The sequence below is a fragment of the Natator depressus genome, chromosome 12 (assembly GCF_965152275.1).
Source record: "Natator depressus isolate rNatDep1 chromosome 12, rNatDep2.hap1, whole genome shotgun sequence".
Classification (NCBI taxonomy): Eukaryota; Metazoa; Chordata; order Testudines; family Cheloniidae; genus Natator; species Natator depressus.
The window spans coordinates 2,239,809-2,257,968 of record NC_134245.1 but is presented as its reverse complement, the minus strand read 5'-3'; the positions used below and the strand labels follow the sequence as shown (position 1 = coordinate 2,257,968).

The 18,160-nt window shown below is 48.7% G+C and overlaps 1 protein-coding gene across 3 annotated transcripts in view; it reads right to left on the bottom strand.

Moving 5' to 3' along the window:
- ACD (ACD shelterin complex subunit and telomerase recruitment factor) overlaps positions 1–18,160 on the bottom strand; it is a 42,966-nt gene that overhangs the window by 13,791 nt on the left and 11,015 nt on the right. For 2 of the 3 annotated variants that reach the window (XM_074968327.1, XM_074968326.1), the window contains exons 4-5: positions 6,176–6,291; positions 4,025–4,115 (exon numbers count right to left, since the gene is read on the bottom strand). In XM_074968327.1, the coding sequence (XP_074824428.1) occupies positions 4,025–4,115; positions 6,176–6,291 (207 nt within the window). Of the gene's footprint in view, positions 1–4,024; positions 4,116–6,175; positions 6,292–6,437; positions 6,671–18,160 lie in introns of those variants that run through there. The other variant, XM_074968328.1, reaches the window with a different exon arrangement.

Genomic DNA, 18,160 nt, shown 5'->3' with positions numbered 1-18,160 from the left:
TGCGTTGCCATGCCCTCCACCCCCCTCACCCTTCCCAGGACTTTCGGTGCCCAGGTGGCACCCCAGAACAGTCTACGTGAGGAAGCCCCTACTCCCATCCAGAACGGTCAGCAACTAGGGGCTGCACTCCCATCTCCATCTCATGCCCTCCAGAATATTCCATACCCAGGTGGTCCATCCACAACAAATTGTCCCCATGTCTACCCCCGGGGCATAGGAGGGCCTCATTTGCATCCCGGCATGTCAGCAGAGGCTGTTTTGCATAAGAGATGTTTAACAGGCCCCAGGGACCCATAGCAGACGTGGCCCTCTGGGCAGCAAAGACGACATCTGGGGAGCAAAGACCCAGACCAGGAGCAGGCATGGGCCTGAAGATCTGGAGGCAGCCTGGGGAGAGGCAACGCAGGGCTACAGTGCCAGGCGCCGACCACACATAAGGTAGAGGGGTGGGGTGTAGGACTGGAGGCACCATGAGAGGTGAGTCCTGGCTGAAAGGCAGAGCCAGAGTGACAGCAGTGTGCTGCCGAGCCAGGCCCAAGGAAGGGCCTGCTGCTGAAGGACAGGGAGCTGGGGAGGGTTGTATTCCCTTGGGAAGGTGGGGGGACCCTTCAGGAGGAAGACACTCGGGGGTGGGGTGGGGGGGAGCTCTCCGCAGTACCTCAGCCATCAGCTCAGTGAGCCTCACAAGGCTGGCTGCCCAGAGCAAGCTGGAAGGAGGCGGCCCAGCAGGCGATGAAATATCAGGAGGCTGCTTGCCTGCATGCCCAGAGAGCTGAGGCCGTTGTTGACCACACAGCTAGGAGCTGATTCCCTAGCGAAGGAGCACCAGCCCTTCAGGAGAGGTCATACTGGGAAGGTCCACACCATCCGCCTGCCCGCACAGGGGCTGCATTGGAGGCACTAGTTCTGGAGCTCCATCTAGTGCTCCTAGGCAAAAAGAGTTATGGCTTAAGGCACCAGCTCCACTCTCTAGCCCAGGGGTGGCCAACCTGAGCCTGAAAAGGAGCAAGGATTTACCAATGTACATTGCCAAAGAGCCATGTCAGCAGCCACCAATCCGCTCCCAGCGCCTCCCACCCACCGGCAGCCCCGCCGATCAACACCTCCCAATCAGCTGTTTTGTGGTGTGCAGGAGGCTCTGAGGAAGAGGGGGGAGGAGCGAGCGCATGGCAGGCTCAGGGAAGGGGGCGGGAAGGGGTGGAATGGTGGTAGGGCCTGTGGCAGAGCCAGGAGTTGAACAGTGAGCCCCCCGCAGGCACATTGGAAAGTTGACGTCTGTAGCTCCAGCCCCGGAGTTGGTGTCTATACAAGGAGCCGCATATTAACTTCTGAAGAGCCGCATGTGGCTCCGGAGCCACAGGTAGGCCACCCCTGTTCTAGCCCAAAGCAAGGGTTAAGCCTTGTAAACATGGCTGGAGACCCTGGCAGGCAGCAGCTACTGGGGGTCACTCAACATGTTGCTTGAGCAGAATGAGTTTACATGTGCATCATCCGTCTCTGCTGTGAACATGGGGTGAACCAGAGGCTGTGTGTGGATGTGTGGAGAGGCTCATGTTCCCTCCCTTGAGGATCCAGATTCCATTCCTTTCCCAGATAGCTCAATTCCCCTCCTTCCCCCAAGCATTCTCCTCCTCACTATTTTGCTATCAGGTCTATGCCACCCTGGCACCCCAGTGCGTTCCTTAGGAACCGGGAGGTGCCTTAGCTTTGCCTTCTCATAGAATCATAGAATATCAGGGTTGGAAGGGACCTCAGGAGGTCATCTAGTCCAACCCCCTGCTCAAAGCAGGATCAATCCCCAATTAAATCATCCCAGCCAGGGCTTTGTCAAGCCTGACCTTAAAAACTTCTAGGGAAGGAGATTCCACCACCTCCCTAGGTAACGCATTCCAGTGTTTCACCACCCTCCTAGTGAAAAAGTTTTTCCTAATATCCAACCTAAATCTCCCCCACTGCAACTTGAGACCATTACTCCTTGTTCTGTCATCTGCTACCACTGAGAACAGTCTAGAGCCATCCTCTCTGGAACCACCTCTCAGGTAGTTGAAAGCAGCTATCAAATCCCCCCTCATTCTTCTCTTCCGCAGACTAAACATCCCCAGTTCCCTCAGCCTCTCCTCATAAGTCATGTGTTCCAGTCCCCTCATCATTTTTGTTGCCCTCCGCTGGACTCTTTCCAATTTTTCCACATCCTTCTTGTAGTGTGGGGCCCAAAACTGGACACAGTACTCCAGATGAGGCCTCACCAATGTCGAATAGAGGGGAACGATCACATCCCTCGATCTGCTGGCAAATGCCCCTACTTATACGTCCCAAAATGCCATTGGCCTTCTTGGCAACAAGGGCACACTGGTGACTCATATCCAACTTCTCGTCCACTGTAACCCCTAGGTCCTTTTCTGCAGAACTGCTGCCGAGCCATTCGGTCCCTAGTCTGTAGCGGTGCATGGGATTCTTCCGTCCTAAGTGCAGGACTCTGCACTTGTCCTTGTTGAACCTCATCAGATTTCTTTTGGCCCAATCCTCCAATTTGTCTAGGTCCCTCTGTAACCTATCCCTACCCTCCAGCGTATCTACCACTCCTCCCAGTTTAGTGTCATCTGCAAACTTGCTGAGGGTGCAATCCACACCATCCTCCAGATCATTTATGAAGATATTGAACAAAACCGGCCCCAGGACCGACCCTTGGGGCACTCCACTTGAGACTGGCTGCCAACTAGACATGGAGCCATTGATCACTACCCGTTGAGCCCGACAATCTAGCCAGCTTTCTATCCACTCATTCATCCAGCCCATACTTCTTTAACTTGCTGGCAAGAATACTGTGGGAGACCATGTCAAAAGCTTTGCTAAAGTCAAGGAACAACACGTCCACTGCTTTCCCTTCATCCACAGAGCCAGTTATCTCGTCGTAGAAGGCAATTAGATTAGTCAGGCATGACTTGCCCTTGGTGAATCCATGCTGACTGTTCCTGATCACTTTCCTCTCCTCTAAGTGCTTCAGGATTGATTCCCTGAGGACCTGCTCCATGATTTTTCCGGGGACTGAGGTGAGGCTGATTGGCCTGTAGTTCCCAGGATCCTCCTCCTTCCCTTTTTTAAAGATGGGCACTACATTAGCCTTTTTCCAGTCATCCAGGACCTCCCCCGATCACCATGAGTTTTCAAAGATAATGGACAATGGCTCTGCAATCACATCCGCTAACTCCTTTAGCACTCTCAGACACAGCGCATCCAGCCCCATGGACTTGTGCATGTCCAGCTTTTCTAAATAGTCCCGAACCACTTCTTTCTCCACAGAGGGCTGGTCACCTCCTCCCCATGCTGTGCTGCCCAGTGCAGGAGTCTGGGAGCTGACCTTGTTCGTGAAGACAGAGGCAAAAAAAGCATTGAGTACATTAGCTTTTTCCACATCCTCTGTCACTAGGTTGCCTCCCTCATTCAGTAAGGGGCCCACGCTTTCCTTGACTTTCTTCTTGTTGCTAACATACCTGAAGAAACCCTTCTTGTTACTCTTAACATCTCTTGCTAGCTGCAACTCCAGGTGTGATTTGGCCTTCCTGATTTCACTCCTGCAGGGGCTGGCTAAAGATCCTGTGTGTGTAGTGCCGCAGTTGAGCATATCCCTACTTGCATGCACACTGGAGGGGGCTTGAGAGCTTGTCACAGCAGTACAATGTAAAGTGAGCCCAGGCTGGTGGGTCAGGTGGGCTCAATGGTACCCCATTCCAGGTGGCACCCCAGAGGGAACCCATCACAATGTTGTAATATTTACTGAACACCTCAGCCACACAACAAAGTGAGTCAAACGGCTTCCAGCTGCACAAGGGGAGCTACGCCCAGCTTAAGTTTGATTCTGGACCCTTGGTGAGGGCAGCTGCCTGTTCCACACAAGGCATCTCAACGGGATCCAAGAGCATTAGAATATCCAGAGAGCAGGGCAGAGGGTCAGCCCTAGAATATGACCCTCATCACTTTGCTCAGCTGGTGGATCCCATGGCTCCTGAGATAGACAGAGCCTTACCGCTTTGGTCTCCTCCTGGAAGCACACCATGAATTTCTGCAAGATGATAATCCTGCCAATGATGTTGGAGAACCCGGACTGCAGTTGAACACTAGAAAACAGAGAGCAGCAAAACAAGTTTGTGAGTGACAAATGGTCTCAAACATGCAGGAGCAGTCAGGTGATGGCCTGCGAGAGGACTCGAACCGCTGCTCCAACTCAGTGGCGCTGTTAGAAATCGGCCTGTTGGGCGACCATCGAACAAAGCGATCCCAAGCACAGCACCACAGTGCTTAGAGCTGCGTGGCCTGCATGCTATTCGCGACTCTGCTACTGACAACAGGCATGGCATTCTTCCCATCTGTAAAATGGGGCATTATAATACGTACCCACCTTTGATGGGGAAGCTGAGGCAGACAGGTTAAGTAACTTGGCTCAAGGCCGTGGCATGACTCCGTGGTGGAGCCAGGATTAAAATGTGCATGTTCCAGTCCCATGTTTGGAACAGGAGACTTTGCTCCCAAGAGTTTTCCAACAGTCACTGCTGCAGAGCTCAGCCTGGTGCATGCCTGAAAAGAGGAAGGCTGAGCAGTGATTCATCGGCAGCAACAGAGTCGGGACACAGAACTGGCAGGCACTGGCTGATGATGCAAGAGGCAGAATCCTGCAGTAGATGAGCTGCTTTATATCAGCAAGGGATGAATTGCTGCCTGCATGACTGAGGAGTTCAGGCTAAGCCACAGTGGCAGCCTCAAGTCTGACCCTAACACAAACCTGTGGTTTGCCCCAGTGCTGTTAGCTAATGTCCAGCACACAGATGCACTTATATAGCCAGGCAACACCCAGTGTCACAGGAGCAATCATCCTTCACGCTTACATAAAGCTTTTCCTGCCTTGCTCTCAGACCCCTTTACCAAGGCTGGTAGTATCCCCATTTTACAGATGAGGAGATGAAGGCTCGGAGGGGAAGTAACCTGCCCCAGGACACAGAGAGACAGTGACTGAATTGGAACCAGAACTCAAATCTTGCGACTCCAATGTCTAGCGACTGGCTGCTGCTGCCTCCCTGCGAGGAGATTGCAGGGAAGGCGGGACTGGGAGACAGAGATGCCAGTGGGAGACTCCGTCAACTGTGAGAATGGGAACTACAGGGGAAACCCTGTTGGAAGACAGCAAGGGACACTCCAGCGGAGCCTCAGAAACACCACTAGCTCTGATGAGTGTGTATCAGACTAAGGCTTCTAACAGGAGGCTCATAAATGTTCATTTAATTCCACCTACGCTCACAGAGATCTTCTGCTGGCTGGGGATGCGAGTATTTCTGGCACGAACACCCAGTTCTCTAAGCGAGGAGGAACCCCCGGCTTGGAAAATGATCATGAGGGGCAATGTCTGTCTCTGGAAGCGAGACACTGAGAACATCAGCAGGACGTTTGCTGCCATGTCTTCTCTTCCACCAGCAGACAGACATTTAGCTTAGAGCTAGTGGATAAGTAGAAAGGAAACACTGCAGAAATGGTAGAAGTGTTTTCCTTCCATTGTTTTTCCTAACGGTCCAATTCCCAAATTTTTCACACACAAAAATTTTAATTCCACCTTTGAAAATGAAATTGAAGAATGGGGCAACTTTTAAACCTTCTGCTGAGCAAAATGAACCCAGCTCCTTACACCTCATAACAGCTTGTAGCCAGCAGAGTCCCAAGGAGGGTTATAGACCAATATAATCCCTTTACCCACGTTGGGGTGGCACATACAGCAGCCCTACACAGACTGTTTAGGACAGGAAGTGAAGGACACCAGATCCAACTGAAACCACGGAGGGAGGTTAGAGAGGCAGAATGGAACCCCCCGAAGTTACCATTAGCCTTGGTGTCCTAGCCAAACTTTGTGACTCCTGTGTAAAGTGCCACTGGACCTTTAACAATTCCAAATAAGCAGGACCTCAGTCGAAATCTCAACTCAAAGGCAACACAGTTTGCACCACAGCACCTCCAGGCATCGTGCTGGGACAGCAGATAAGTTACTTCCAGCAGCACCTGGGCTTTCCACATAGGCTTCCCACCCAGCTACTGATTTAGCCCAACCCAACTTTCAATGAAATCTGCTGAGAGCCTGGCCAGCAGCTGCAATGCAGTTACCCCAGCAGGGGTCGACAGATGAGGTGAAACCCACCATTCCGCCATCTGCACGGCTTCCAGGGAAACAACCACCCGGATGTAGTAGGACCCATCTGAGATGTGCAGGACGGCGGCACTGCCTTGGTCTGCAGCCTTCAAGTCACTCACAACCTATCGAGAGATTGGGGAGAAAACAAACATGGGCTTGACTCTTCCATCATCCCTGAGGAACAGAGCTAGTGTTCAACACCCCTCCCAGCAAGACAGCCAGGGCAGGGGATGCTGCAGACACTCGGGCCTCCTTTATGATCACTCACCATGAAGTCAGTGAATTAAATTCATCCCTGAAGTCACAGGAACTCTGCATCTGCCCATGCCTTCCCGTCAGGGAATCACACTTAGGAGGAGCAGCAGGTGGAAACAGCGGGGGTCATGTGAGTGCTACTCCATAGGCTGGGTAACAGCAGGAGCTTCCAGCAGGGAGGAGAGAGAACCAGGCGAGGGACAAAGGAGGGATGGCCCCACCACCCAGAGACTTGGAGAACGTTGGCAGCAGGAAGCCAGGCAGGAGGGGGCCAGGGAAGGCTGTGGGCAGGAGCCCTGCAGGGAAGGAGAGTGAGACACAAGGCAGCCTTAGGGCAGGGCTGCTGCCCTGGCTCTAAGGAAGTTGGCGATGCTTTGCCATGGTCACATGACACAAACCCTACCCCCTGCAAGTCCCAGGTTGGGTCAGAAAGGCCGCTTGAGAGGAAGCAGCCAGAGCTGGGAAGTATTGCACGGAGGCCTGTACTCTAAGCTGTCCAGGGTTACAAGGATCCAGCGAGGCCTGTTACATGAAATTGTTTATAAAAGTCAGCAAACGTTAAAGACTGCCAGACTGGGTTAGCATACACACAGAGGTCTGATACCGCCCAGGGACTGTGTTACGGTAATGACTGGTAAACACAAGAACAGAATCGGAAATTAACAGACCAAAATTGGTATGTTGGAAAATAAGCCTCACCAGTAGTCAAAGTAATGAGGGGATAGGCTATTGTGCACCACTCCCTTTTGGGGTCCCTAACAATAGGCTTTGGAGGGGATCAGAGCACCAAAGATGGCTAGACTGGAAGGAGCACGCTTTACCCTCCTGGCTGGGACCTTGGGATCTGCTATGACACCAATGGGCCTTCATCATCCTGGTCCTGAAAGGCATTCTGACCAGCCCGGGCCAGAGAGGGGGAACTGGCAAAGTCAGGCTCCAGCTAAACCCTGAACAGCACCTGGAATGGGAGACGTGGGTTCCTGTTCTCACCCCCACCCTTAAGTGTCTTTTTCCTTCCCATCTCTCACTTTTTCTATCTTCTGTCTAGAGTCAGTCTTAAACACCATTTTTTGCAACACTGCTCTGAGACTGCGACCAGAAAGGCAGCTGAAAGCAAGTCCTAAACAGACCGACATTGGTACGAGTTTGCCAGGTCTCAGTGTGGCTGATCAGACCACGTGCCAGGCCCATGTTTCTCCAGCAATAAGGTTGCAAGTGAAAGTCAGCACCAAAGACAGAGCTGCATCTTCTATCTTTGCTGTTCTCATCACCATCTTTTGTCTTGTTTTATCTTAAGGAAGCAAGACCGAACTTCCACCAAAACAGCTGCAGCTCATCTCAACTCATCTTTTTAATTTTTCCCAAAAAGGACACCTATCATCTTTAACACGATTTAAAAACTGTCAGGTCGTCTTCCCTATAAGAAACTTTCTACAGCTAAAGGGAAAGTGAGTAAGAGATACTGTTAAAATGAAAGCCTTACTTCATACACTCCTTTCTAAATGCGCTTGCTGTTTTTCCTTCTTTTTCTGTATCTTTAATAAAAGGTTTAAAACAATTTACTGGTTGTTGTTGTTGCCCTGGGACTAAGCAGGTGTCTGTGCTCAAAACCCCAAGCCATTCTTAATGTTTAGTGTCGGACAGTGACAGTCATGTTAATGCCTTTGACTTGCTGGGCTCATTTATTCCATCAAAATTAACACAGCAGAAGGAAGACTGGTTGTAGAGGAAAAGAGGGAGTGCAGAAGAGAGGCAGGGGAATGGGGGTCCCATTCAGGAGAGGAAAGGGGGCTAATTCAGGACAGATGGCAAGAGGGAGCAGCTGACTGGCGCAAGTGAAGAAAAAGATGTTTGGAATTTCTAAGGCAGGCGGCAAACTCCCCTGCAATCAGTTTGCATGAGAGCAGCTCAGGGGTGTACATAGGCAGGTGAAGGGGGGGGTCACTCGAGCTGGGAAGTAAACAGTTTTTCATCCGACAAACAATTTTGAGATTACCACCGTTCAGTAATAATGACCATAGTGGAATTAAATTTAACATCCCTGTAAAGGGGAAAATACCAAAGAAACCCACCACAGTAGCATTTAACTTCAAAAACTACACACAAATGAGGAAGCTAATTAAATGGAAGTTAAAAGGTACAGTCACAGGAGTGAAATGCCTGCAAGCCGCTTGGAGACAACATAATAGAGGCTCAAACTAAATGAACATCACAAATAAAGAAAACAAAAACAGCAAGACCATCAAAAGAAATGCCACCATGGCTAAACAACAGAATAAAAGAGGCAGTTAGAGACAAAAAGACATTGCTTAAAAATTGGAAGTTAAATCCTACTGAGGAAAATAGAAAGGAGCATAAAATCTGGCAAGTCAAGTTTAAAAGTATAACTAGGCAGGCCAAAAAAAAGAATTAAGAGCAACTAGCAAAAGACACACACACACAAAGAGGAAAAGAATATTTAAGTACATCAGAAGCAGGAAGCTTGCCAAACAGTCAGTGGGGCCACTGGACGGTCGAGATGCTAAAGGAGCACTCAGGGAAAACAAGGCCATTGTGGAGAAATTAAATGAATTATTTCCATCTGAAGAGGATGGGAGGGAGATTCCCACACCTGAGCCATTCTTTTGTGGTGACAAATCTAAGGGTATGTCCACACTACGAAATTAGGTCGATTTTTAGGAAGCGATTTTATACAGTCGGTTGTGTGTGTCCCCACTAAGCGCATTCAGTTGGCAGAGTGCGTCCACAGTACTGTGGCTAGCGTCGACTTTTGGAGCGTTGCACTGTAGGTAGCTATCCCACAGTTCCTGCAGTCTCCACTGCCCACTGGAATTCTGGGTTGAGCTCCCAATGCCTGCTGGGGCAAAAACATTGTCACAGGTGGTTTTGGGTACATGTCATCAGTTGCCCCTCCCTCCGTGAAAGCAATGGCAAACAATCGTTTTGTGCCTTTTTTCCGTGCAGACTCCATACTGCTGTCAGCAGATAGTGCAGTAGGACTGATAACCATCATTGTCATCCATCGCTTCCGCTGCAACTCTGCTCTCCTGGTTCCATGAATCCACCTTGCAGGTCCTCTCATCGTTCTGTATAAATATCTATTCTCGTGGCATCTGTCGTCATCCACCACTTCCGCTGCAACTCTGCTCTCCTGCAGACGCCATACCACGGCAAGCATGGAGCCTGCTCAGCTCACCGCGGCCGTTGTGAACATCGTAAACACCTCGTGCATTATCCTGACGTATGTGCAAAACTAGGCAAGGAGGTGACGGCAGCACAGTGACAAGAGTGATGAGGACATGGACACGGACTTCTCTCAAAGTAAGGGCCCTGGCAATTTGGACATCGTGGGGCAGGTTCCTGCCGTGGAACGCCGAGTCTGGGCCCAGGAAACAAGCACAGACTGGTGGGATTGCATAGTGTTGCAGGTCTGGGATGACTCCCAGTGGCTGCGAAACTTTCATATGCATAAGGGCACTTTCATGGAACTTTGACTGGCTTTCCCCTGCCCTGAAGCGCAAGAATACCAAGATGAGAGCAGCCCTCACAGTTCACAAGCGAGTGGCGATAGCCCTCTTGAAGCTTGCAAAGCCAGACAGCTACCGGTCAGTTGGGAATCAATTTGGAGTGGGAAAATCTACTGTGGAGGCTGCTGTGGTCCAAGTAGCCAACGCAATCACTGAGCTGCTGATATCAAGAGTAGTGACTCTGGGAAATGTGCAGGTCATACTGGATGGCTTTCCTGCAGTGGGATTCCCTAACTGTGGTGGGGCGATAGACGGAACACATATCCCTATCTTGGGACCGGACCACCTTGCCAACCAGAACGTAAACCGCAAGGGGTACTTCTCAATGGTGCTGCAAGCACTGGTGGATCACGAGGGACGTTTCACCGACATCAGTGTGGGATGGCTGGGAAAGGTGCATGACGCTCACATCTTCAGGAACTCTGGTCTGTTTGAACAGCTGCAGGAAGGAACTTACTTTCCAGACCAGAAAATTACCGCTGGGGATGTTGAAATGCCTATAGTTATCCTTGGGGACCCAGCCTACCCCTTAATGCCATGGCTCATGAAGCCGTACACAGGCACCCTGGACAGTAGCAAGGAGCAGTTCAACTATAGGCTGAGCAAGTGCAGAATGGTGGTAGAATGTGCATTTGGACATTTAAAAGCGCGCTGGCGCAGTTAACTGACTAGGTTAGACCTCAGCGAAACCAATATTCCCATTGTTATTGCTGCTTGCTGTGTGCTCCACAATATTGATGAGAGTAAGGGGGAGATGTTTATGGTGGTGTGGGAGGTTGAGGCAAATCGCCTGGCGGACGATTACGCGCAGCCAGACACCGGGGCGATTAGAAGAGCACAGCTGGGTGCCCTGCGCATCAGAGAAGCTTTGAAAACCAGTTTCATGACTGGCCAGGCTATGGAGTGATAGTTCTGTTTGTTTCTCCTTGATGAAAACCGGCCCCCTTGGTTGACTCTACTTCCCTGTAAGCCAACCGACCTCCCTGCTTCGATCACTGCTTTCAGAGGCAATAAAGTCATTATTGTTTCAAAATCATGCATTCTTTATTAATTCATCACACAAAGAGGGGGAAAACTCGTAAGGTAGCCCGGGAGGGGTGGGTGAGGAGGGAAGCACCGGGTGGGGTGGTGGATGAGGGAAGGACAAGACCACACTAAAGTTCAAAACTTATTGAATACCAGCCTTCTGTTGCTTGGGCAATCCTCTGGGGTGGAGTGGCTGGATGCCCGTAGTCTCCCCAGCTGCGTCCTTGGGCGTCTGGGTGAGGAGGATATGGAACTTGGGGAGGAGGGCAGGCAGTTATACAGGGGCTGCAGCAGCGGTCTGTGCTCCTGCTGTCTTTCCTGCAGCTCCACCAGATGCCTGAGCATGTCAGTTTGCTCCTGCATTAAGCTCAGCATTGCACCCTGCTTCCTCTCAGAGTGCTCCTCCCTCCTCTCATCGCATATATTTAACACTTTCCTGGACTCTGCAATTGTTTGCCTCTACGTATTCTGCTGAGCTCTTTCAGTGTGGGAGGACTGCATGAGCTCTGAGAACAGGTCATCGCAAGTGTGTTTTTTTCACCTTCTAACCTCCGCTAGCCTCTGGGATGGAGATGATAGGAGGAGCGTAGAAACATTTGCAACTGTGGGAGGAAAAAAAGGGAGAGTAGTATTTAAAAAGATGCATTTGAGAGAACAAAGGGAAGACTATTTCACACTGAATCAAGCGATTCACATTGCATAGCACATGTGCTTCACCGCCCCCCACCCATGGCTAGTATCAGGGAAGATCCCTCTCAACCAAACGCAAACAGCTCAGCATGAATGGTCCTCCCCCCATCATGTGCCAAAGGCTTTTAGAGTACCTCCAGGAGAGAATCATAGAATATCAGGGTTGGAAGGGATCTCAGGAGGTCATCTAGTCCAACCCCCTGCTCAAAGCAGGACCAATCCCCAGTTTTTGCCCCAGATCCCTAAATGGCCCCCTCAAGGATTGAACTCACAACCCTGAGTTTAGCAGGCCAATGCTCAAACCACTGAGCTATTCCTCCCCACCCTAATTTCCCTAGAGGATTTCCGCTCCATCCCCAGACACTTTAACAGACTTTTCCAGTAGCTATACTGGCTGCAAATGCATCTCAAGTCTTCAGGGCAAATTAAACATTAAACACACTTGCTTTTAAACCCTGTATTATATTTAAAAAGGTACACTCACCAGAGGTGCCTTCTCCGGCTTCATGGTCCGGGAGCCTGTCTTGGGATGGTATTGGCTCCAGGGTGATGAACAGTTCCTGGCTGCCGGGCAGAAGGGATTCTCCGCTTGCCTGCTGTGTGCTATCCTCAACCTCCTCCTCATCTTCCTCATCCACAAAATCCTCATCCCTGTTGCGTGAGACTCCCCCCTTGCAGGTGCCCACGGACAGTGATGGGGTAGTGGTAGGGGCCCCCCCTAGAATTGCATGCAGCTCATTATGGAAACGGCATGTATGGGACTCTGACCCAGAGTGACTGTTTGCATCCTTTGGTCTTTGGTAGGCTTGCTTCAGCTCCTTAACTTTCATGCGGCATTGCTGTGTGTCCCTGTTGTAGCCTCTGTCCATCATGCCCTTGGAGATTTTGGCAAATATATTGGCATTTTGTCTTTTGGAATGGAGTTCTGCCTGCACGGATTCTTCTCCCCATATAGCGATCAGATCCAGTGTCTCCCGTTCGGTCCATGCTGGAGCTCTTTTGTGATTCTGGGACTCCATGGTCACCTGTGCTGATGAGCTCTGCATGGTAACCCGTGCTGATCAGCTTGCCACGCTGGCCAAACAGGAATTGAAATTCAAAAGTTCCCGGGGCTTTTCCTGTCTACCTGGCCAGTGCATCTGAGCAGAGAGTGCTATCCAGAGCGGTCACAATGGAGCACTGTGGGATAGCTCCTGGAGGCCAATACCATCGCATTGTGTCCACACTACCCCAAATTCGACCCAGTGAGGTCCATTTTAGTGCTAAACCCCTTGCCGGGAAGAAGTACAGAAATCAATTTTAAGAGCCCTTTAAGTCGACAAAACAGGCTTGGTCGTGTGGACGCGTGCAGGGTTAAATCGACCTAACGCTGCTAAATTCGACCTAAACCCGTAGTGTAGACCAGGGCTAAGAAACTGTCCAGAATGAGGTGTCAGTAGAGGAGATTTTGGAACAAAACCATTAAAACAAACAGTAGTAAGTGACCATGACCAGATGATATTCACCCAAGAGTTCCCAAAGAATTCAAATATAAAATTGTAGAACTACTAACTATGGTATGTAATCTGTTGCTTAAATAAGCCTCTGTACCTGATGACTGGAGAGTAGCTAATGTAATGCTGATTTCTTAAAAAGTCTTCAGAGGCAACCCTGGTAGTTACAAGCTGCTTCGCGTAACTTCAGTACCAGGCAAATTGGTTACAGTAAAGAACAGAATGATCAGACACAGAGATGAACAGCATATGCTGGGGAACAGTCAACATGGCTTTTGTGAAGGAAAATTATGTCTCGCAAATCGGTTAAAATTCTTTGAGGTATCAACACACAGGTGGACAAGGCTGATCTAGCCCAGCGCTTCTCAAGCTATCTGATGTGGGGGACCAGCCATTTGTTTTTCCAATGTGCACGCAGACCGGCAGCTGATGGCTCTGAACAACCACTTTGAGTAGCACTGCTCTAGTGGATATAGTGTACTTGGACTTTCAGAATGCCTTTGACAAGGTCCCTCCCCAAAGGCTCATAAGCAAAGTAAGCTGTCATGGGATCATAGAATATCAGGGTCGGAAGGGACCTCAGGAGGTCATCTAGTCCAACCCCCTGCTCAAAGCAGGACCAATCCCCAACTAAATCATCCCAGCCAGGGCTTTGTCAAGCCTGACCTTAAAAACTTCTAAGGAAGGAGATTCCACCACCTCCCTAGGTAACCCATTCCAGTGCTTCACCACCTTCCTAGTGAAAACGTTTTTCCTAATATCCAACCTAAACCTCCCCCACTGCAACTTGAGACCATTACTCCTTGTTCTGTCATCTGCTACCACTGAGAACAGTCTAGAGCCATCCTCTTTGGAATCCCCTTTCAGGTAGTTGAAAGCAGTTATCAAATCCCCCCTCATTCTTCTCTTCTGCAGACTAAACAATCCCAGTTCCCTCAGCTTCTCCTCATAAGTCATGTGTTCCAGACCCCTAATCATTTTTGTTGCCCTCCGCTGGACTCTTTCCAATTTTTCCACATCCTTCTTGTAACGTAGGGCCCAAAACTGGACACAGTACTCCAGATGAGGCCTCACCAATGTTGAATAGAGGGGAATGATCACGTCCCTCGATCTGCTGGCAATTGAACTCACAACCCTGGATTTAGCAGGCCAATGCTCAAACCACTGAGCTATCCCTCCCCGCTGAGATACATAAGTGCACTCAAAAACAAAACAATGTAAAACTTTGGAGCCTACAAGTCCACTCAGTCCTACTTCTTGTTCAGCGAATCACTAAGACAAACACATTTGATTACATTTACAGGAGATGCCGCTGCCTGCTCCTTATTTACAATATCACCTGAAAGCGAGAACAGGAGTTTGCATGGCGTTGCAAGGTATTTACATGCCAGATATATTAAACATTCGTATGCCCCTTCATGCTTTGGCCACCATTCCAGAGGACATGCTTCCAAGCTGATGATGCTCCTTAAAAAATAATGCATTAATTAAATTTGTGACTGAACTCCTTGGGGGAGAACTGTTATGTCTCCTGCTCTGTTTTACCCACATTCTGCCATATTTCATGTTCTAGCAGTCTCGGATGATGACCCAGCACACGTTCGTTTTAAGAACACTTTCACAGCAGATTTCACAGAATGCAAAGAAGGTACCAATGTGAGATTTCTAAAAATAGCTACAGCACTCGACCCAAGGTTTAAGAATCTGAAGTGCCGTCCAAAATCTGAGAGGGACGAGGTGTGGAGCATGCTTTCAGAAGTCTTAAAAGAGCAACACGCCAATGTGAAAACTATAGAACCCGAACCACCAAAAAAGAAAATCAACCTTCTGCTGGAGGCATTTGACTCAGACGATGAAAATGAACATCCGTCAGTCCGCACTGTTTTGGATCGTTATCCAGCAGAGCCCATTATCAGCATGGATGCATGTCCTATGGAATGGTGGTTGAAGTTGAAGGGACATCAGAATTTTGAGAGCATCTGGCATGTAAATATGCCATGTGAACACCAGTTCTCACTTTCAGGTGACTTTGTAAACAAGAAGCAGGCACAGTATCTCCTGTAAATTGTAACCAAATTTGGTTGTCTGAGCAATTGGCTGAAGTAGGACTGAATGGACTTGTAGGCTCTAAAGTTTTACATTGAAAAATAAAACAATGCAGTCATTTTTTGTATATAATTCTACATTTGTTAAGTTCAACTTTCATGATAAAGAGATTGTATTATAGTACTTGTATGAGGTGAATTGAAAAATATTATTTTGTTTTTTACAGTGCAAATAATTGTAATTAAAAATAAATATGAAGTGAGCACTATACATTTTGTATTCTGAGTTGTAACTGTAATCAATATATTTGAAAATGTAGAAAACCAATCTAAAATGTAAAATCCAAAAATATTTAAATAAATGGTATTCCATGATTGTTTAATCATACGATTAATCTTTTTAATTGCTTGACAACCCTAATTAGAACTAGAAAAAGTACAGAGAAGGGCAACAAAAATTACTAGAGAGATTAAAAAGCCTGGGACTGTTCAGTTTAGAAAAGAGACGACTGAGGGCAGATATACTGGAGGTCTACAAAATCACAAATGGTCTGGAGAGAGCAAATCGGGTAAACAACACTTCCTTTTCACATAACACAAGAACCAGCAATCACCATATGAAATTAATACGCACCAGGTTTAAAACAAACAAAATAAGTACTTATTCACACAGTCAACCTGTGGAACTTTGCCAAAGGATGCTGTGAAGGCCAAAGTATAAGTGGTTTCAAAAAATAATGAGGTAAGTTCATTGGGGACAAGTCCATCGATGGCTATTAGCAAGATGGTCAGGGATGCAACCCCACGCTCTGGGTGTCCCTAAGCCCCTGACTGCCAGAAGCTGGGAAGGGGCAACAAAGGATAGATCATTTGATAATTGCTCTGTTCTATTCATTCCCTCTGCTAGGATATAGATATTCAGGCCTGTCTGTAAAGGCCTAGACTCAAAGAATTTAGGTGTATTCTTATCACTTGGCTAGTTATAGAGGTATAAAAGAAAGAATCAAAATCACTGCCTGCTGGTGTAAGGGCCTTCTCTTACTGTGACAGTCTGAGGCCCTGTTCTCAGGCTAAGGCCTTTGGCTAAGCAGCAGAGGCAGCCATAAGCTGGGACGCGAACGGTCACATCCTCACATTCCAAACTAGTCACATTGAAATAAGGTGCTATTGGGCTGTTAGGATACAATCCTGTCCTGATAATGCCTATCGCCTCCAGAGAAAGGGAAGTGCCTAGAAGATGTAAAAGGAAACTTAGTTTGATAGCATCCTGTCTGGCAAGAACTCACTTATCTACAGCTGGGATGTGAAATCCGTATTTCTGTGTTTGTTCTATTACTGTAGTCCCCATCTCTGTCTGGTTCTGTGATTGTTCCCGTCTACTGTATAATTAATTTTGCTGGGTGTAAACTAATTAAGGCGGTGGGATATAACTGGTTAAATAATCATGTTACAATATGTTAGGATAGGTTAGTTAGGTTACGGTATAGCTAAGCAGAACTCAAGTTTTACTATGTAGTCTGCAGTCAATCAGGAAGTAAGGGCGGGGGGAATGGGAACAGGGAATGGGGGTTGGGAAATTGGAATCATGTTTTGCTAAGGGGGAGGAATGGGAACAGGGACACAGGTAAGGCAAGTTAAAGAAGTATGGGCTGGATGAATGTACTATAAGGTGGGTAGAAAGTTGGCTAGATTGTCGGGCTCAACGGGTAGTGATCAATGGCTCCATGTCTAGTTGGCAGCCGGTGTCAAGTGGAGTGCCCCAGGGGTCGGTCCTGGGGCCGGTTTTGTTCAATATCTTCATAAATGATCTGGAGGATGGTGTGGATTGCACTCTCAGCAAATTTGCGGATGATACTAAACTGGGAGGAGTGGTAGATACGCTGGAGGGCAGAGATAGGATACAGAGGGACCTAGACAAATTGGAGGATTGGGCCAAAAGAAACCTGATGAGGTTCAATAAGGATAATGCAGGGTCCTGCACTTAGGACGGAAGAACCCAATGCACAGCTACAGACTAGGGACCGAATGGCTAGGCAGCAGTTCTGCGGAAAAGGACCTAGGGGTTACAGTGGACGAGAAGTTGGATATGAGTCACCAGTGTGCCCTTGTTGCCAAGAAGGCCAATGGCATTTTGGGATGTATAAGTAGGGGCATAGCGAGCAGATCGAGGGACGTGATCGTTCCCCTCTATTCGACGTTGGTGAGGCCTCATCTGGAGTACTGTGTCCAGTTTTGGGCCCCACACTACAAGAAGGATGTGGATAAATTGGAGAGAGTCCAGCGAAGGGCAACAAAAATGATTAGGGGTCTGGAACACATGACCTATGAGGAGAGGCTGAGGGAACTGGGATTGTTTAGTCTGCAGAAGAGAAGAATGAGGGGGGATTTGATAGCTGCTTTCAACTACCTGAGAGGTGGTTCCAAAGAGGATGGTTCTAGACTATTCTCAGTGGTAGAAGATGACAGGACAAGGAGTAATGGTCTCAAGTTGCAGCGGGGGAGGTTTAGGTTGGATATTAGGAAAAACTTTTTCACTAGGAGGGTGGTGAAACACTGGAATGCGTTACCTAGGGAGGTGGTAGAATCTCCTTCCTTAGAAGTTTTTAAGGTCAGGCTTGACAAAGCCCTGGGTGGGATGATTTAATTGGGGATTGGTCCTGCTTTGAGCAGGGGGTTGGACTAGATGACCTCCTGAGGTCCCTTCCAACCCTGATATTCTATGATTCTATGGCTCTGTGGTGTCAGAGCTGGGAAGGGGGACACTAAGAAGGAAACTGGAATCATGCTTGCTGGAAGTTCACCCCAATAAACACTGAATTGTTTGCACCTTTGGACTTCGAGTATTGTCGCTCTCTGTTTATGCAAGAAGGACCAGGGAAGTAAGCGGGTGAAGGAATAAGCCCCTAACATCTTGGTGCCGTGACTCGGATGCATCGCATCGGATAGGTGAGTGGC